Source organism: Ursus arctos, unplaced genomic scaffold (genome assembly GCF_023065955.2).
Source record: "Ursus arctos isolate Adak ecotype North America unplaced genomic scaffold, UrsArc2.0 scaffold_16, whole genome shotgun sequence".
Taxonomy (NCBI): domain Eukaryota; kingdom Metazoa; phylum Chordata; class Mammalia; order Carnivora; family Ursidae; genus Ursus; species Ursus arctos.
In genome coordinates this window covers 23,694,927-23,716,836 of record NW_026622830.1, presented here as the reverse complement: position 1 = coordinate 23,716,836, position 21,910 = coordinate 23,694,927, and the positions used below count along the sequence as shown (strand labels likewise).

The 21,910-nt window shown below is 37.0% G+C and overlaps 1 protein-coding gene across 1 annotated transcript in view; it reads left to right on the top strand.

Moving 5' to 3' along the window:
• The window catches only part of ITCH (itchy E3 ubiquitin protein ligase), a 126,201-nt gene that overhangs the window by 82,674 nt on the left and 21,617 nt on the right, over nt 1-21,910 (top strand). The window contains exons 12-14 of the mRNA XM_026503324.4: nt 3,034-3,103; nt 10,352-10,436; nt 14,981-15,109. Coding sequence (XP_026359109.2) covers nt 3,034-3,103; nt 10,352-10,436; nt 14,981-15,109 — 284 coding nt within the window. The remainder of the gene's footprint in view (nt 1-3,033; nt 3,104-10,351; nt 10,437-14,980; nt 15,110-21,910) is intronic.

Here is a 21,910-nt window from a genome sequence, read left to right as displayed (position 1 = left end):
CTCCACCACCATCGGTATCATCCCTGTTAGAATACATCGGAGTAAATTACTGTCCTCTCTGAGCATTATTTTCCCCCCTTTTCTCCATATTCCTATCTATATCTTGGATCTCACATAATAGTTTTCATTCACTGATGTAAACAAGTTCACCATAATCAGCACCCTTCCCTTCGCTCCCTAGTTATGACTAAGATTCTTTCTTTTTATTATTATTATTATTATTAATTTATTTATTTATTTGACAGAGAGAGACAGCCAGTGAGAGAGGGAACACAGGCAGGGGGAGTGGGAGAGGAAGAAGCAGGCTTCCAGCGGAGGAGCCTGATGTGGGGCTCGATCCCAGAACGCCGGGATCATGCCCTGAGCCGAAGGCAGACGCTTTACGACTGCGCCACCCAGGCGCCCCTAAGATTCTTTCATATAACAATTTTTCCTGCCACCTTCTATAGGCAGCTGTCATTATATTTCTTCCCAGTGGTTTTAGAAGTGAAATTAATTTGTCTCTTGTCTACCTTACCCTACTAATTTTTTTTTTCCTATGCTGTTTTACATCTTCCTTTCTTTCTAAATTATAATCAGCTTTGGTATACCTGGCCAAATTTCTTCTAGGTTTGAATGCCTAGGTTGCCTGCCTTCTTTAAAGCTATTTTCCACATGGGTGTCCAGTGGAAAGAACATGGGCTTTGGAGTCAGACGCATCTGGATTTGAATCCTGGTGACACAGTTAACTTTCTCTGTATGACTTTGAGAATGTTACTTAATCTCATCAAGACTCATTTAGTTTATCTGTAAAAAAATATATATATGAAATTTCTTCAGAAATTTTTTTGAGGATTCTGTAAAATAAAGTTCCTAATATGTTTGGCACATATTAGATGGATAGAAACGTTAGTTTTCATTTTTTCTTTCCCTCATATCCACATTGTAAATGTGTTCTTTATCTTAATTTTACAGTACATCATCTTTTAAAACATTCTTTTTAAAGACCGATTTAACATATTTCCAGGGCACCAACAGTATGTATTGCTTCACTGTAAACTTCATCAATTTGATACTCAGAGTCTTTGGAACTTTTCTTGAATTGCAGCAATTGTCCATGTTCTTTTTTTTTTTTTTTTTTTAAACTCTTATCCAAAATAATCTGACCATGTTTTTAAAATTCTTCTACTTTGTTCTTGTTATAGAACAGTTTTAAATCATAACTTAAACAGCCTATTTTAGTTACCTTTAACATAGCCAGCAATATTAACTGAATTGAATGAATTAAACATTCTTACTATCAGCTGCTTAAAAATTGGTGGGGTTGTGGCATATTGCTGAGAAAGTCTGTGTTATAAAGTGGCCTTTGTTCCCCTGGTTATAGGTCAGTAGACTCTTAGACACCTACCTTTTTTTTTTTTTCCCCTTAAGTAGGTTCCACATCCAACAATCGCAAGATCAAGAGGCATATGCTCTACTAACTGAGCCAACCCGGCACCCCTACACTTAGTATTTTTAACCAGTGGTTGATGTTGGAACACTGTGTAATGGCTCTTCCTGGCCCATGGCTTCAATGTGCATGTCCCCAATTTATTTAACCAGGGAAGAGCCTTAGGTCTTAGGCTTGGGATAGGCTTGGGTCTTAGAAAATTATCACAATAGTTTGTCATATGCCAGACTTTTCAGACCTGTTCCATAACCAGTATTCAAACCTTCTATAGTGTTTCTCCCTGGTCTCTCTGCTCTCACTGCTTTTCATAACTGTGTCTGTCGGGAGGAGCAAGGCCAGTTTTTGAGAGGTCTGTCTTCCAACAGCTGTTTAATCAGAAATAGAATATCTGTCATATGCTTTAAAACTTTAAATCAGTTACCCAGTTTCTGTAATAAGTCGGTGATATGGAAAAAAAAGCCCAGAGACAATAGGGGGAATTGCTATAGATTGAGACTTAAGAGACTCAACCAAATGTAATGTGAGGACTTTGTTTGAATTTTGACTTGAACGAATAATCAGAGGCATTTAATTAGTGACCGGACATTAGATGATAAAATTAACGTAGATTCTTTGCTAGGTGTGATTAACAATACTGTGGTTATGTGAGAGGATGTCCACAAATTTTAGAAAGACATGCTAAAATACGTGGGGGTGAAATGACTCAATGATTCAGCAAAGAAGAGGGAGAAAAAAGAAAATTTGGCAATGTCTTAATTGTTGAATCTTGGTACTGGGTGTATAGGGTTCACTTTCCTTATTTTACTCTTATATTTTTCCCATTAATTTTGTTTAAAAAGCAGAATCTATTATTCATTTTATCTTAGTAAAGGAGAAAGGGTTTAACCAAATCTTCGTAAGAGACCACATGTTACCTCTACTTTATTATACATTTAAACCAAACATACCCATTAACCCTACATAGTCACTGTGACTTTTGCTTCTCTTATTTTAATGGTTGACTCATTTTTCCAAATAGTTTCCTTTTATCTAGCCAGACTTCTGTCTCTACCATTGTGGTCATTAGGAACAAGTTTAAGAAGTCCTCTTTACAGATCTAGATTTATCAACTCTTTCCAACTGGAATTCTTTCCCTTCACTCATCTGACAACTTGTTCTTCCTGCTCCTGCAACTGTGTTTCCACAGTGTTTGCATATACCTGGTGTTTTGTATGATCCTTTCTTTTTGAGTTAGAAATACAAGGGTAGTCTCAGCTATCCGATGACTTTGAGTACTGTTTATAGACTCTTTGGGGATTCATATATTGCTCTAATTTATTGAGTTGTAGCTGAAGAAGAAAATGATCATTTGAGGGTGAGGATTATGTATTTGTAATATTTGAATTTCAAATAGTTTCAAGTATTATTGTTTACAAAGATTTTTTTTTCCCCTCCAGAGTGTATTGGCATTTATCCATTGACTGTGTGACACATCTCTCTAAGATAGTGAACTCTAGGAGTGTGTAACATTGCACATGACCACGGAAGACCTGCCAGAACTCATAACCTTGCTTTCAGGTTATCTAGTTAGGTTGTTCATTATTTCACCTTGTTATTCTTTTTAGAATCAAGATTTATTTACTACATCACAAAATAAAGAATTTGATCCCCTTGGTCCCCTGCCACCTGGATGGGGTAAGTCACATGATTTTTTTTATTGCATTTGTCATTTTAAAAATCAGATATTTATGGATGATAACCTGCTCTTGCTTGAGTGAATATCTGGGAAGTTTTTGGGGTGTGTTAGTTTAATTCAGAGTGCCAAGTAGGTATTAAATTTCCCAGAAGTTCTAAGTTGACTGTCTTATTATAGTTAACTTTTATTGGAATTCAGAATTATTTTACTCTTTTAAAGTTTAAAAATATTTTGGTCATTTAGCAATAAAAAGAAATGACTTACTAATACAACAATCTGAATGGACCTCAAGGGCATTATGCTTAGTGGAAAAAAAGTCAACATTAAAAGATTATATCAGTACTGTATGATTCCGTTTATATAATATATTCAAAATGACAAAATTACAGAAATGGAAAACAGATTAGTAGTTTCCAGGAGACAGCCAGTGGCAGGTGGGTGCAAATACAGGAGGTACTATAAGTAGTTCTTACGTGACAGTGAAGGAGTTCTGTGTCTTCACCATGGTGGTGATTATACAAATTTATACATATGGGATAAAAGTGCATAGATTATACATTCACATTAATGAATTTAGCGTAAAAATTGGTGAAAATTGAATAGAGTCTGTAGTTAACAGTTATGTACCAGTGTCTCTTTCCTGATTTCAATTTTGTACTATGGCTATATAAGATATTACCATTGGGGGAAACTGGTGAATGGTACATGAGATTCTTCAAATGATTTTTGCAACATTCTGTAATAATTATTCCAAAATAAAAAGCTTAAATATTTTTACCACATTCGTGCTTCTAAAACACTGTTCATAGTTTGGTTGAGTTGATGTGATCTTGAAAGATGACATGATACTTTATGTGGAAAATCCAAAAGACTCCATCCCCAAATTACTGGAACTCATACAGCAATTCAGAATGTGGCAGGATACAAAATCAATATACAGAAATCAGTTGCTTTTCTATACACTAACAATGTAACTGTAGAAGGAGAAATTAGGGAATTGATTCTATTTACAATAGCACCAAAAACCATAAGATACTTTGGAATAAACCTAACCAAAGAGGTAAAGAATCTATACTGTAGAAACTACAGAACATTTATGAAAGAAATTGAAGAAGACACAAAAAGTTGGAAAAACATTCCATGCTCATGGATTGGAAGAATAAACATTGTTAAAATGTCTTTGCTGCTCAGAGCAGTCTGTACTTTCAGGGCCATCCCGATCAAAATACCAATGGCATTTTTCAAAGAGCTGGAACAAACAGTCCTAAAATTTGTATGGAACCAGAAAAGACCCTGAATTGCCAAGGAAATGTTGAAAAAATAAAACAAAGCTGGCGGCATCACGTTGCCTGATTTCAAGCTATATTACAAAGCTGTGATCACCAAGACAGCATGGTACTGGCACAAAAACAGACACATAGATCAGTGGAACAGAATAGAGAGCCCAGATATGGACCCTCAGCTCTGTGGTCAACTGATCTTCGACAAAGCAGGAAAAAGTATCCAGTGGAAAAAAGACAGTCTCATCAATAAATGGTTCTGGGAAAGTTGGACAACTATATACAGAATGCAACTCAACCGTTCTCTTACACCATACACAAAGATAAACTCTAAATGGATGAAAGACCTCAGTGTGAGACAGGAATCCATCAAACTCCTAGAGAACATAGGCAGTAACCTCTTTGACATCGGCCACAGTAACTTCTTTAAAGACACGTCCCCAAAGGCAAGGGAAACAAAAGAAAAAATGAACTTTTGGGACTTCATCAAGATAAAAAGCTTCTGCATAGCAAAGGAAACAGTCAGCAAAACAAAGAGGCGCAACTCATGGAATGGGAGAAGATATTTGCAGATGACACTATAGATAAAGGGCTGGTATCCAAGATCTATAAAGAACTTCTCAAACTCCACACCCAAAAAACAAATAATCAAGTAAAAAAATGGGCAGAAGACATGAACAGACACTTCGCCAAAGAAGATATACTAATGGCTAACAGACACATGAAAAAGTGTTCAACATCATTAGCCATCAGGGAAATTCAAATCAAAACCACATTGAGATACCACCTTACAGTGGTTAGAATGGCAAAAATGAACAAGACAGGAAGCAACAAATGTTGCAGAGGATGTGGAGAAAGGGGAACCCTCTCACACTGTTAGTTGGAATGTAAGTTGGTACAGCCACTTTGGAAAACAGTATGGAGGTTCCTCAGAAAGTTAAAAATAGTGCTACCCTATGATCCAGCAATTGCACTACTGGGCAAAGATACAAATGAAGTGAAAAGAAGGGGCACATGCATCCCATGTTCATAGCAGCAACGTCCACAGTAGCCAAACTGTGGAAGGAGCTGACATGCCCTTCAACAGATGAATGGATAAAGAAGATGTGATCCATATATACAGTGGAATATTACTCAGCCATCAGATAGGACGAATACCCACCATTTGCATCGACATGGATGGAACTGGAGGGGATTATGCTAAGTGAAATAAACAAAGACAATTACATGGTTTCACTTATATGGGAGCATAAGGAATAGCATAGAGGGCATTAGGAGAAGGAAAGGAAAAATGAAGTGGGGGGGGGGGGGGAACAGAGGGGGAGACGAACAACCATGAAAGACTATGAACTCCGGGAAACAAACCAAGGGTTTCAGAGGGAAGGAGGGTGGGGGCATGGGTTAGTCCGGTGATGGGTATTAAGGAGGGAACATATTGCAGTGAGCACTGGGTGTTATATGCAAACAATGAATCCCGGAACACTACATCAAAAACTAACGAAGTACTTTATGGCAACTAACATAACATAATTAAAAAAAAAAAAAAAAAAACAGTGGAAGGGGAACATGTTAGGGTGGTGACTTTGTGCTTGGGCATGTTTTGTTGTTGAATACATTTGGTACCTTAGTATTAAAATTCTGCTAATAGATTTTAAGATGGGCCTATCCTACCAGGTTTCGTTTTACAGTAATATATAAGTCATAGCACAGTAGCAAGTTTTCAGAATAAACATGGCAATATAGAATAGTTTTGCATGGAATCCGAAGAGTATAGAAATTAGGAAACCGCAAAGTAAAGCCAGTCATGGAACTAGTTGAAGTTTTATCTTCAAGAGCCCAGATATTTCATAACTTGGGGGTAAAATCAGAAAGTGATGTTTCTAGATAGTCTTTTTGGGAGGCATTGGTCCCCAAGATTGCTCTAGCATTACTTTATTGAGGAATGGAGAAAAAATTGAAGTGTTAAGATCACATGAATCTGGGCAGTAAATGATATGGGACATATAATGCCTTTGAGAAGTCCCATTGCTCTTCAGGTTATTTATCCTTAACACTGCTGTGAGACAAAGGTAAAAAACAAAATAGGTCTTACTTAAAACTGTTATTGTTATTAGCATGTAACAAAGGGAGGGCATTTGAAAGCGAATTGTGAATTTCTTTCTTCACCAAAGCCTGGCAATATGATAAGTAGTCTTTTGTATTGGAGTTTCAGAGTGGAGAATGCATGGTTGGTGTGAAGTACTTTAGAAAAGGGGATGTTGCCTTTATGAAGCATATTGAACCAGACCTGTCAGATTGCATTCCCACACATGGATGGTTTTCCCAGCGTTATTTCTAGAATCGTTGTATGTCCATGTTACAGAGGAGAAATTGATGCACTGAAAGGATGTATCTGAAGGTCACGTATTATCCTCTTGATTTTACTGCAGAAGAACCATGACCCAATTAGCTTTTGTCAGAACCATGGACCGTCTCCAGAGCAGCAGTAGGAAAAAATTGCCTCTTGATCATAGAGGCACGGATTTTAGGCTGTGTTGCCTTTATTCAGAAAAGCTTTTCCTACAAGCTCTGGTGCCTTCTGTATTTATTGTTATCCTCATCATTAGGATCTTTCTCTTTTTCCTAACTTTAGCCAACAGCACTTCCCTAAAATATTGCCTCTAAAGACCCAATCCCAGCTTACCCAGGTTATCAGAATCTTGCCTTGCTTATTTTACATTCTGCTTATTTTTAGGTCTCACACTTCTGAAGTTGAGGTGTACCCCCCTTCCTAGATGAGTTCATAATCACCCTGTTATTAAGACCGAGCACTGCTTTATGACTCTCTGCCTTTGGGGCACATGCCTTATTTGTGGAACCAGTGACAACACTGGTACTGTAACAGATGAAACCCTACCTGACATATCTTCTGGATTGACCCAGGAAATAAAACCCCAGTTTAAGGCCTGTGTTTACATTCTGAAATCAACAGTATTATTTTTGTGACACAGTAGGTTTGTTTGTTTGTTTCAATGTGGGGCTTGAACTCCTAACCCTGAGATCAAGACCTGAGCTGAGATCAAGAGTCAGATGCTTAACCGATCTAGCCACCCAGGTGTCTCCACAGTATGTATTTTAAATCCAGCTTTCTCATCCTTTCAGACTTCATGTGCTAGGACTAGACATTACCACCTCACAAGCTGACAGTGAAGAATTTTTAATACATGCATACTAAAGAGGCTGGATAGCAAAGAATGCTTTTTAGTTCAACACTTGTAGTCTGAGGGCTTATTATAGCTGGTTTTACCCATCAAGTATAAAGATATTTTCTCCTTTTGAGAGTTGCTGTGAAAGAATACATAGAACAACAAGAAGCTTCTGTTTTTTACTTTTATTCATCAGGTCAGGAAGGGCTCTGATCTGCGTTTACTTTGCTATTCAGTAATCTCAGTATTGTTTATCATGTGACTCTTTTCAACAAAGTAAAATCAGCTCTATGGCCACAGTACTTCCTCTCATTAAAACAGATGAGCCTTCAATTTGCAAGTGCATCCACCTTTTGAAATTTTGTTTTTCACAGCTTCTTCCAAGAAATGCTGATATCAGCAATATATACTTAGAACATACAAAGAAAAGAAGTTTTGTATTGAATTTATCCTGCTTCATGTTAGCTTTTGAAGAGAAAATCTCTGGCCCTGAAGTCTGAACTTACGTGGCAGATACGCACTTAGGGTATTATTTTTAGATTATAAAAATTACTTTAAAAATTATTTGGATACAAAAAAATACAGATTTTGTAAATATATTTTAAAATTTAATGTGACTGCCAAGAATATTAGCCAACATTATTAGGTAGCCAGCTGTAGCACTATGGATGCTTCTTTTTGCCTCAGAGACAGACTTAAAGTTGGTTACTTTTCACACTCAAGATGCCATTGATGAGGTTGTGGGATCTAGGTGACGTTCAATGGGGTAGAGTCCGGAGCTGACGACCAAGAAAGAATTCTTGAGACGTCTTTGGTGCAAAATGGTGCTTTATTAAAGCATGGGGACAGGACCCGTGGGCAGAAAGAGCTGCTGCCCGGGGGTTGTGAGGTGTGGCTGTATATACTATGGGGCTGGAGAAGGTAAGGAAAAAGGGAGGTTGAGAAAATACTTTCATATGTTAAAGAAGACTTACAGGATACCGGAGGCCTTGCCATTGTCAAGTTAAGGTTGTTTTTCCCTCTAGGAAGGCATTAACATGAAGATAGTTGGGAACTTCATGGAGGTTACAGATTATGACATTTAATAGTATCTACATTTCCTTCCGGAAGCTAGGTTATTGATGGAAATGCTTTGTTCTTGTAGACTGCTAAGACATTTGTAAACTGAGGGAGACTCAAGTCTTACAGGATTGTGGTCTCTATAGGTTAACTGTTTCTTTTTCCTTTAGGGCAGCCAGGAGTGCCTGAGGAATGTCACATACATCCCATGGGTGGTGGTGGGGGAGTTGCGGGGCATCGGTTTCTGCTTTGTCCTCAGCTTGCTTTCTGTTCCCTCATCACCATGACCAGTGAAGCTAGTGTTAATATTCACATGTGTCACAAGATGCAGAATCCCATTTATCTGTATATTATGCACACTTGGGGTTCTGTTTCCATTTTAGGCTCAAGTGATGTAGCTGAGATGTTAGGAGGGGATTCAGGATACTCACCAGTATATCCCTTCTAACCTCCCATATCACCACTATACTTGACATCATGGAATTAGTGCTGGAGATATAATTAAAAGTTACCAAATACTAACTTGACATAGCTATATAATTTGGCTAAAGTCTTGCCCTGCAATAGCTTGCTCAGAGAAAGATCCAAAGGATCTAAATAAATGTTATTTGAAAAAGAGATAACCAACTTTTCAAACCATAAGGGATAAAAAAATGGCTTTATCAGCTTGGAATTAACCTTAAAATTTTGTTTGAAATTGCTAATTTTTAGAAACTATGCTTTTAACAATGTTGGAATCCATTCTATATTCTTCATTACTTCACTTACCTCATTGTGAGACATCTAAAAAATTCAGGTACAGAAATTACTTTTGATGAAGAATTAATTGGTAATAGAATATAGAGAATTCAGTAGTTCAAAACAACAGAACTTAATATTAAAATTTCAAGGACTCTTCGGTTATTAAAAGAGAAAATGATATTCACATGTCTTCTAAACCTTACTGAGAAAGCTCAGGAATACAGGGGAAGTTTTGTAGAATGGGAACAAGAAAATAAGGAGAATCCTAAAGCAAGAGGCAGATGGGGAAAAGAAGCAGCAGTTTCAAAGGCAGTAAACTAAAGAACTGAAACCTTTGCTCAGCCTTTGTGTAGAAGGTTACTCTAGATATTTAGGATTTGGGAACTGAATGTATTAAGGAAGAGGATATATTTTGAAACCGTGTCTTCCCTAGTTTTATAATGCCTAGCATGTAACAAAGAAGCAAGTTGTATCGCCCCCCATTATATCTTAAGAAAGAAGGTGATATGGTATGCAAAAAATGCCTGAATAGAGACCTGACTTTTCATCCCATCCTGTCACTCTGCTACTCAATTCTGAGATTTTGGGCAGATCACTTACCCTGTCCAAAATTCCCTATCTTCAAGATAAACTGAAACCATCTACTCCTGGGACTGTTAAGGATAAAATGAGGTCATGTATGAAAAAGTTAAGATGTTAATTAATCTTGCTGCGTTTGGTTAGATTGAACAAAAAGGTCCTATAGGCAGGACATTGTGAATTAAATCTGTTTAGCTTCTAGAATGTAATCCTATTTTAATAACTCTAACAGGTATATGAATTTAAAAGTGAAAGAATATATCAAACCTTTTGAAGTTGTGATTCGAAAGCTATAAAATCAGTGCAATGAGAAATGGGCAAATTCAGCACTTTTTATTTAAGTTTGTGGAAGAAGACTATGCCAACCCTAATGCTTTGCCTTTTTTTTTCTCCTTTTTTTAAGAGAAGAGAACAGACAGCAATGGTAGAGTATATTTTGTCAACCACAACACTCGTATTACGCAATGGGAAGACCCCAGAAGTCAAGGGTAAGAAACTTCCAGTTACTAGTATATAATCTCTTAAAGATTGTACCCTATTTCTGACTCAGTTATGGAAAAAATCAAGTTACAAGTTATTTTCCCAAAGTCTTTAAACTTGACTCACCCATATATTTTAGAAAGAGAAAAAAATTACACTATAATGGGTATGGGTTTCTTGAGAATAGGGGAAAAAAGTTATTGGTTTATACAAATATACTATGTATTCAAAATTTCCTATTTATTATTAGTAAGCCCAGATTAGTAATTCTAAAGCAGGATTTTGCAGCCTGGGATCACTGGAGAGAATTCAGGGAATACACAACCAAGGGGAATAAATACAGATTGTTTTATTAACCTTTACCTGAAATTGAGTGTTTCCTTTTATTGTGATCATAAGCTGCAGCCATAGTAGAATTAGCAATGCCTAGGACTTTCCCACCAGTAGAAATCATAGGTTTTTAATAGCATTTTGCAGTTGTTGCAGTTTTCTCAAAATACTATTTACACATATTGTAAGAACTTGCTAGTTAATATATTAATAAAGAGACACATACTATTACAAGTTTTCCATTTTTATTGAAGTATAATTAACATACAGTATAAGTTTCGGGTGTACAACATAGAGATTTAACATTGATGTACATTATGAAATTATCATCACAATAAATCTAATTACCCTGTGTCACCAAAGTCATTATAGTATTACCGACTATATTCTCTTTGCTGTACTTTACATCCCTGTGACATTTATTTCATAACAACCTTTGTATCTCAAAGACAAGTTTGTCTTTTTAAATGTTTGGTAACTGTGTATATACTTGCCTGCCTGCCTTCCTCCTCTCCTTTTCCTTCCTTCCTTCCTTCCTCCCTCCCTCCCTCCCTCTCTCCCTCCCTCCTTCCCTCCCTCCTTTCTTTTCTTCCTCCTTTCCTTTCCTTTCCTTTCCTTTCCTTTCCTTTCCTTTCCTTTCCTTTCCTTTCCTTTCTTTGAGAGAGTACAAGCAAGGGGAGCAGCAGAAGGAAAGGGAGAAGCAGGCTCCCCACTGAGCAGGGAGCCCAATGTGGGACTCTATCCCAGGACCCCGGGATCAGGACCTGAGCCAAAGGCAAACTCTAAGCATCTGAGCCACCCAGACGCCCCTACTTGATTTTCTTTGTAGCATTATGTAATAATATTTGTATTAGTTTGCTAGGGCTGCCTTAATAAAGTACCACAAATTCAGTGGCTTAAACAATAGAAATTGTCTCATCCTTCAGGAGGTTCAGGAGGCTAGAAGTCCAGAATCAAGGTACAGGCAGGGCTTTGCTCCCTTGGAAGGCACTAGAAGGATTTGTTCCAGGCCCCTCTCTTAACCTTCTGGTAGTTTGGTTTATGGCAGCATAACTGCAGTCTTCTCATAGCATTCTTCAGGTCTGCATGTCTCAAGTGTCCAAATTCCCCCTTTTTATAAGGACACTAGCCATATTAGATTAAGGGCTTACTGTACTCCAGTATGATCTCATCTTAACTAATTATGTCTGCAATGACCCTATTTCCAAATAAGATCACATTCTGAGCTGCTGATGGTTAGCTCACACAATTCAACCTATAATAAAATCTAATACTATGCATTTATCAGACCACCAGAGGGTTCCATTCTGCAAGGAATTTGGCAAGGTGTAAAGTCAGAGAGCAGTCTCCAGAAGAATGCCTTCACTTCAGACATCCACCACAAACTGGGAGATCCCCAAAATTGCTCTCACTTCAGACCAACTGGGTATGGATTCAGGGATTCCCACAACCACTTTCAGGTTTGATAACTCACTTGAGAGACTAGAACTCATTGAAGCTTGTTATACTAACAGCTAAATTTATCATAGGGAAAGGATACAAATTACAAGCAACAGAAGGAAGAGAGACTGGACAGAATGTGAGACGGTTCTAAATACCCAGAATTGATGTGGGAGAGTACATGTGGAGTATTGCCAGCCAGGGAATCTCACTTGAGTCTCTTATATCCAGAGTTTTTATTGGGGCTCCATCATGTACCACCTGCATAGCTCACCTTTAGTCTCCAGCCCTGTCCCAGAGTTTGAGCTAACATCTTCAGTTTCTAGTAACTCCAGAAGTTGGAATTGATGTGAGGTGTCCCAAAGCTTCCATCAGAAATCACATTGTTGACTGGCTAGTGTTCAAAGTCCCCGAGCAAACAGAGATACTCCTGACATGCAGGACATTCCAGAGGCTTAGAGATCACCTCCCAGTAGCAGAGGGCAGAGGCCAGACCTCTCTTTTGGTATGATTAATTCTTCACACATCCCTTGACTGAAAGTTAAGAATCTTTGTTCTAATAATATGCTTTAAATTTAAAATCTGTTTCTGGATATTCACATCACATTTTTTATGTTGTTACAATATTTAACTTAAATATATTCAGTTTCCCAAAAAGGAAGAAGAATTTCAAAGGTAACATTTTAAATTGCTCTGTAAAATCCTGTCTTGAAGGACAGAATAGACCATGTCACCTTTCTGTAATTTGCTACCATTTTTTGTTCCCCCTTAGACTTTTAAAGTGTTGGAGCTAAGAATCAAATTTTAATAAATAGTACAAATGACCCAGTTCTATCAAGTTTGTGTTGCTTTCATGACAACGGTTTGTTACTGAGCTCATCTGGAAAATAAAATTGTAACAAATAAGTGTTACCTTTTAAAAATTTTTGGTAATCTATTTTATCTGACATTTCTGTTCAGCTCCATGAATAAAGCTAAATGTTCTTAACCTTTCGACATAGTTTACAAAATACTGTTCTAGACAATGGTTCTCAGCCTTTTGTTCTTCTGAAGTACACTGGAGGAAAATGACAATCCTGTCAGCAACAGTGGCTCTCTAAACCCAGTCAGCTTAAATGCCTCCATCCTCTCCTTTTCTTCCTTTCTGATGCGAACTTGGACATTTCCTTTCTCTCTCTCTCTCTCTCTCTCTCACTCTCTCAGTAACCCACCAGGTGAGAAAATTTGAAGCTGTAGAATAGAGGAAAACAAACTGGCAAATATGGGTAAAAACTTAGAACACTTATTATACCTAACTAGTTAAAAAGATTAGTTGCCATTACGACAGAATATACAAACACAAACTACAAAGGAGGTATTCAGTAATTTCCTACCCATTCCAGTGGAATATTTTAAAATATAAAAATTTCTTAGGTTCACAAGTAAGCAGTTTTGAATATTTATGCTTATGGCCCAATTATTTTAATATATAGCATAAAAATGCAGTATTGCCTTATAATCTAGTTCCTTTTTTTTTTTTTTTTAATCTAGTTCCTATTTTAAAACTCATGTAGTATTTGCAGGGTGGAAAGTTGTTGCCAGACACACAAGCTGAAACACTTGACAAATGCTGTGCTAGGAGTATGAAGGAAGTACTTTCAGAGACTCAAGGAGAATGATCAGTATATAGTAGGGGGAATTCTAATAGTTAACAACTTGAGGGCTTACTGTGTGTGAAGTTTTTTTACTTATATTGTCTCACTTATTCCTTTTAAAGTCTTACTATATATACATTCTTAACAAACTGAAGCTGAGGGGTGCCTGGGTGGCACAGTGGTTAAGCGTCTGCCTTCGGCTCAGGGTGTGATCCCAGCGTTATGGGATCGAGCCCCGCATCAGGCTTCTCTGCTATGAGACTGCTTCTTCCTCTCCCACTCCCCCTGCTTGTGTTCCCTCTCTTGCTGGCTGTCTCTATCTGTGTTAAATAAATAAATAAAATCTTTAAAAAAAAAAAAAACTGAAGCTGAGAGATTAACCAAAGTCTAAAGATAGGTATTAAGGAAGTGGTTAGAAATACTTCAGAAAGAGTAGGTGAGTTTCCTTAGCAGGAATAAGATCTTCTGGACAAGGGGAAAAGGCTTCACTTGGAGGTATGACAGATCATGTCTTGTTTAGGGAAATGGTGAGTAGCACTACACTATGAAATCACAGGGTTCACAGAAGGGAGTTGGAGTTAGAGTGCAGGGTTAAATCTGAAAGGGAACACCGAGGGCAGAGTAAGTGCCCGGTGTTGAGTCCAGGTCTTACGATTAGTAGTGTGAACAGTGGATATCCTTTTAAGGAGAGCACTAATCGTGATCAGATCTCTATTTTAGTACTGTCAGCTATGAAATGAGTGTAGGACCAGAGTGAGACTAGAGGCAGGAAAACCAGTTTGGTGGCCATTACGAAAGTTTAGAAGAGAGATGAATGATGCCAGGGTAAGGATGTTCTTGGGGATTGAAAACAGTGGTGAATATGAAGGCTTCTAAGGCAGAGTGGGCAGAACTTGGTTACCAAAAGCTGTTTAGATGGGTTATTAGATGGGGTTTACAGGCCAGGTAGGTAGAAACCGAGTGGTGGTTCCATGAACTTATTGACATGTTTAACATGCTTGTAGGATATCTATAGAGAGGTCTAGTAAAGAACAGGAAACACTGGACTAAATGAGCTAAATGATGCTGCATTTATGGGTAATTTTTATTTTGTGTACTTGGGAAACATCTCAACATTTTTTATTTGTATTTTTTCCTATGTTTTGTAGTCAGTTAAATGAAAAACCTTTACCTGAAGGCTGGGAAATGAGATTCACAGTCGATGGAATTCCATATTTTGTGGACCACAATAGAAGAACAACTACCTATATTGATCCCCGCACTGGAAAATCTGCCCTGTAAGTTTCTAAACATTGTAGATTAGAAATAAAACTGATTCCTAAGATTTTGTTACAAAGATCTGAATTAGCAAGGAGTACAGTTCTTACTGTTTCTTGAGTTGGGTTGCCCAAAGGTCATTCATTGTTCACTAAATATTTTGTGTCTTTATTACCCTGTTTATTTATCACCATATTTTCTCCTGGAGACCTTTCGTATTTGTTATCTATTCACACAGCACTAAAAAGGTTATTTAGAAATTATCAGTACGGGGGCACCTGGGTGGCACAGCGGTTAAGCATCTGCCTTCGGCTCAGTGCGTGATCCCAGCGTTCTGGGTTCGAGCCCCACATCGGGCTCCTCTGCTGTGAGCCTGCTTCTTCCTCTCCCACTCCCCCTGCTTGTGTTCCCTCTCTCGCTGGCTGTCTCTATCTCTGTTAAATAAATAAATAAAATCTTTAAAAAAAAAAAAAAAAAAAGAAATTATCAGTACGGTACTGCTCACCAATTAATCCCTGATTTCTGATGCCTACTTTCTTTCAATTCTCCTATTACTTTGTTTTTCTTCTCCATTTTTGAAAAGTAACTTTGTGTTTTGTTCAAGGTGTTTTTTTGTGGCAAAATACATATAGTAGAGTTTATTGTTTTAACCATTTTATGTGTACAATTCAGTGGCATTAAGTACATTCACTTTGTTTTGCAACCATCAACACCATCCATCTCCAGAACATTTTTATCATCCCATACTGAAACTCCGTGCCTATTAAACGATAACTCTCCTGCCCCCTTCTTCCCTTAGCCCCTGATAATGGTTATACTTCCTGTCTCTATGAATTTGACTACTCATGTAAATGGAATCATATGGTATTTGTGCTTGTGACTGGTTTATTTCACTTAGCATTATATCTCCAAGGTTCATCAGTGTGACCATGTGTATCAGAATTTCAATCCTTTTTAATGCAGAATAATACTTTAGTGTATGTATATACCATATTTTATTTATACATGTGTTCATGGACTTTAGGTTGTTTCAGACATCTTTTGACTATTGTGAATAATGCAGCCGTAAATTTGAGTGTACAGATATCTGAGTTTTTGTTTTCACTTCTTTTGTGTGTATACTCAGAAGTGGAATTGCTCGGTCAGTGATAATTCTGTGTTTTTTTGAGGCACTTCAAGACTGTTTTCCACAGTGGTATACCATTTTACATTGCCACCAAAAATGTACACAGGTTCTAGTTTTTCCACATCAGCGGTTGTTGTTTTCTGTTTGTTTTTTAAAAATGTCAACCTGATGGGTATGAAATGATATCTCATGGTTTTTATTTGTATTTCTCTAGTGATTCATTATTTTGAGCATCTTTTCATGCGCTAATTGACCAGTTACCTGTATATCTTCCTTGAAGAAATGTCTGTTCAACTTCTTTGCCCATCTTTGAATCTGGTTGTTTGGTTTTTTTGTTGAATTTTAGAAGTTCTTTATATTCTGGATGTTAATCCCTTATCAGATTCATCATTTGCATTTTTTTTTTTCCTGTTCTGGACATTGACCTGAGTTTTACAGCTTTAGCTCTTAGGTGTAGGTTTTGGGTCCATTTTTAGTTAATGTTTGTAAATGATACTAGGAAAAGGTCTAATTTCATTTTTTATGCAAGCGGAGATCCAGTTTTCCAAGCACCATTTGTTGAAAAGACTGTCGAATGGTCTTGGCACCCTTATCAAAAATCTTTTGACCATATATGTGCAAAGGTTTATTTCTGGAGTTTCTATTTCATTCGCCATTATGTCTGTCTGTATTCTAGCTCCACACTGGTTTCATTACTGTAGGTTTTACTGAATTTTGAGCTCAGGAAATGTGAGTTCTCCAAGTTCTTTTTTTTTTTTTGAGATTGCTTTGGCTTTTTAGGATCCCTGAGATTTCATGATTTTTAGGATAGAATTTTCTGTTGCTGCAAAAATGTCATTAGGATTTTCATAGGGGTTGCATTGAATTTGTAGTTCTCTTTGGTTTGTTTGGACATCTTAACAATATTACATCTTTTAAGCCATGAACGTAGGGTGTCTTTATTTTATTTGTCTTCTTTAATTTCTTTCAGCAGTGTTTTGTAGCTTTCCAGTATACAAACCCTCTTGATTTAGTTAATTCCTAAGTTTTTTTTAATGCTATTTGTAAAATGGAATTGTTTTCTTAATTTTTTTTCAGATTATTGATTGTTAGTGTATAAAAATGCGACTGATTTTTGTGTTGTTTTATGTCCTACTTTGCTGAATGTACTTCTTCTAATAGTTCTTTGGAATCTTTAGGATTTTCTAAATATGAGGTTATCTAATCCTCAAACAAAGATAATTTTTACTTCTTCCTTTCCAATTTGGATGTCTTTTGTTTCTTTTTCTTGCCTAATTGCCCTGACTAGAACTTCTAATATGTTGAATAGAAGGGAAAGCAGGCATCCTTGCCTTGTTCCTGATCTTTGAAGGAAAGCTTTCATTTTTCACCATTGAGTGTGTCAGCTGTGGGATTTTCATAAGTGGCTCTTATATTGAGGGAGTTTCCTTCTAGTCCTCATTTATCGAGTGTTTTTGTTTTTTGTTTTTTTTTTGGCCTCAGTTGAGATGATCTTGTGGGGTTTTTTTTGCCTTTGTTATTGATGTGTGGTGTATAGGATTGACATTTCGTATGTTGAACAGTCCTTGCATTTCAAGAGTAAATCCCACTTGGTGAAAAGGATTAAGATATTAATCCTTTTAATATACTGCTGAATTCAGTTTGCTAATATTTTGTTGTGGACTCATGTCAGTTCATAAGAAATATTGGTCAGTAGTTTTCTTGTAGTGTCTCTGGCTTTGGTATCAGGGCAACGTTTATCTCTTGTTACTTCTTGAATCTTATGATTTCTGATGAAAAGCTTTCAGGGCTCCTGGCTGACTCAGTCAGTAGGACATGTGACTCTTGATCTTGAGATTGTGAGTTCAAGCCCCACGTTGGATGTAGAAATTACTTAAAAATAAAATCTTAAAATTTAACTTTCATGTGTAAAGCAGAAACTAGAAATTCAGGCCGCTTAGGTTTTAATGAAATGAAGAATTATTTAAATATGGCTGTTTACCCCAATGATACAAATGTAGTGATCCAAAGGGGCACTCCAGTATTCATAGCAGCAATGTCCACAGTAGTCCAACTATGGAAAGCACAGATGTCCATCAACAGATGAATGTATGAAAAGATCTGGTGTGTGTATATATACACACACAGACACACACACACACACACACACACACACACACACACACACTGGAATATTACTCAGCCATCAAAAAAATGAAATCTTGCCATTTGTGAGGACGTGGATGGAACTAGAAGGTATCATGCTTAGTGAAATAAGTTAGTCAGAGAAAGATAATTATCGTATAATCTCATTTATATGTGGAATTTAAGAAACAAAACAGAATCATAGGGGAAGAAAGGAAAAAATAAAACAAGACGAAATCAGAGAGGTAGACAAACCATAAGAGACTGTTAATCATAGGAAACAAACTGAGGGTTGCTTGAGGGGAGGGAGGTAGAAGGATGGGGTAACTGGGTGATGGACATTGGGGAGGGTATGTGTTTAATGAGCGCTGGGTATTAATAAGGCTGAGGAATCACTGACCTCTACCTAAGAAACCAATAACATATGTTAATTAATTGAATTTAAATTTAAAAAATGGAAAAATATTTAAATATGTAAATAAATAGTAGATACTTTAATATCATTCATTTTTAGTTTCAGTTAAGTTCGGGTATATAAAACAAAACCATAAAACCATAGTGGTTCATTTATGACAGAACTATGTTTCTTTCCATCATTAAGCACGCTACTAATAATCCATGGCTCAGCGAAGTCATGAAAAATTAGGAAACATTGTATTTAATGATAAAAATGCAACATATCACAATTTGTGGGATTTAACAAAAATAGTCCTCAGGAAATTTTACTGCTCTGTATAGGATTAGATTAGAAAATAAGAAAGGTATAAAATCAGTGATCGCTGCTTTCACCTTAGTCTAGAAAATTATTAAACCCCAAATAAGCACAAAAAAGGAAATAAACATAAAAGCAGATATTAACAAAATGAAAATGAAACTATAGAGAACTCAGAGCTAGGATCTTGGAAAAAATTAATAATATTGATAACCCCTAGTAAACCTAAGGGGAAAAAGAGAAAACAGAAATTAATATGAAAGTGAAAAGAAGGACATCACTACATATCCTACACACATTGAAAGATAACAAAGTATATATACTTGAACAACTTTATGCCAAGAATTTTGATTGATTGATTGATTGATTGATTGATTTTTAAAGAGTGGGGGAGAAGGGAGGGAAGGGGAGGGGGAGAGGGAAAGAGAATCTTAAGCTAAGCGTGGAGCCCTATCTCAAGACCCTGAGATCAGGACCTGAGCCAAAATCAAGTGTCAGACAGTTTACCAACTGACCCATCCAAGTGCCCCAAGAAGTTTGATATTTTAGATCAAATTGACAAATTCCTTGAAAGATACAAGTTACCAAAATGAACACAAGAAATAGTAAATCTATGGAGTGCCTGGGTGGCTCAGTCATTAAGCTTCTGCTTTCAGCTCAGGGCGTGATCCCGGCATTCTGGTATGGAGCCCCATGTCAGGCCCCTATGCTGGGAGCCTGCTTCTTCCTCTCCCACTCCCCCTGCTTGTGTTCCCTTTCTCACTGGCTGTCTCTCTCTCTGTCAAATAAATAAATAAAATCTTAAAAAAAAAAAAAAAAAGAATGAAGTTTAAAAAAAAAACATAGTAAATCTAAATAACCCTATATCTAGTAAAGAAATTGAATTCATAATTAAACAATTTCCCACAAAGAAAATTCTGGCCTAGATGGCTTCCACTGGTATAATTGTATCAGAACTGTTAAGTAATAATAACAATCCTATTCAAATTCTTTTATAGAATACAAGCGGTGGGAACACTTCCCAACTCATTTTATGAGGCTCCTGTAAGTCCTGATGGCAAAATCAGACAAGACTAGTGTAAGAAAATTCTTGACTAATATTTCTATGAACATAGGTATAAAAATCTTTAACAAAATAATGGCAAATTAAATCCAGTTAGTATACAAAAGTATATTACACTATCATCATGTCGATTTTATCCCACGATAACAAGATTGGTTTAATATACAAAAATCAATCAGTGTAATTCACTACATTAACTAATATTAAAGGACAAAAATCATCTTTTCAAAAAAGCACTTGACAAAATAAAATGCCAGTTTATGGGGCACCTGGGTAGCGCAGTCGTTAGGCGTCTGCCTTCGACTCAGGGCGTGATCCCGGCGTTCTGGGATCGAGCCCGCATCAGGCTCCCTGCTCTGCTGAGAGCCTGCTTCTTCCTCTCCCCCTCCCCCTGCTTGTGTTCCCTCTCTCGCTGGCTGTCTATCTCTGTCAAATAAATAAATAAATAAATCTTTAAAAAAAAAAATGCCAGTTTATGATAAACTCTCAGCTGCCTTGGAAAGTTTCTTACATCATCTTAATAATGAAATACCTTTTAAGAGCAAGAATAAGGTAAGGATATTTACTGTCACTACTTCATTCACCATTGTATTAGTAGTCCTATGAAATAAGAGAAAGAAATAGCGTAGACTGGAAAGAAAGAAATAAAACTATTTTTTTTTCATACAGATAGCATAGTTGTGTACATAGAAAATGCTAAGGAATCTAGAAAAATACTGGAACTAGTAAGTGAATTTAATAGTGCCGCTGGAGACAAAGTCAGAAGACAAAATCATTTGTATTTCTTTTGTTTTCTCTTTTTTCTTTTCTTTCTTCTCTTCTCTTCTTTCTTTTCTTTTCGACTTTAATTTCTACACCCAACGTAGGGCCCGAGCTCACAACCCCAAGATCAAGAGTCATATGCTCTACTGACTGAGACAGCCAGGCGCCCCTAAAATCAGTTATATTTCTACATTGAACATTTAGAAAATGAATTTAAAGGAAGCCCAGGGTGGGGCACTGGAGTGGCTCAGGCGGTTAAGCGGCTGCCTTCGGCTCAGGTCATGGCCCCAGGGTGCTGGGATCAGCCCCACATCACGCTCCTTGCTCCCCTGCCTGCCACTCCCCCTGCTTGTGCTTGCTTTCTCCCGCCTGCTCTCTGTGTCAAGTAAATAAAATCTTAAGAGAAAAAAAAAAAAAAAGTCCAGGGCTTGCTTGGAAGCCCCAAGGTGTCATCAGTGATCTAGGCTTTTTCTTTCTGTTTTACTCTTTTTTCAAGGTTACCTCATAGTGTGTGATAGCTGCTGAAACTTCAGCTGTCAATCCACTCTAGGCTGGAACATGGAGGAACAACAAATTAGAAAGAGAAAAAAATCCTTCTCTAGCCATCTTCTCAAAAGAGCCTTCATGGAAATTCTATACATTTACAGCTCATTAGCCATGGTTAAGTTGCACAACCACGCTGGGAAATGTAATATTTATTCTAGGTAGCAGTCTGCCCAGGTAGGTATCAGAAATCTGATTTGAGGACAAAGGAAAGAATGGATTTGGAGATAGGCAACATTCCCAGATAGAACTTCCTTTACCTAGTCTTGTTAGATTTTGCTATATATAAAAGAAAATCCCACAACAATGCCTTTAAAAAGATCTCAATTCCTGTCTCTTTAAACTAGTCCTGGGAAATTTTTTTTTAAAAGGTGGTGTTTAGGAGTATGCTATCCTACAGTATTTTTATATTTGACTGAGTACTGAAGGGGTGTGGTATTTTGCTTTCCTTCTATATATTATGAGCTATTATATATGTCATATGACGTATG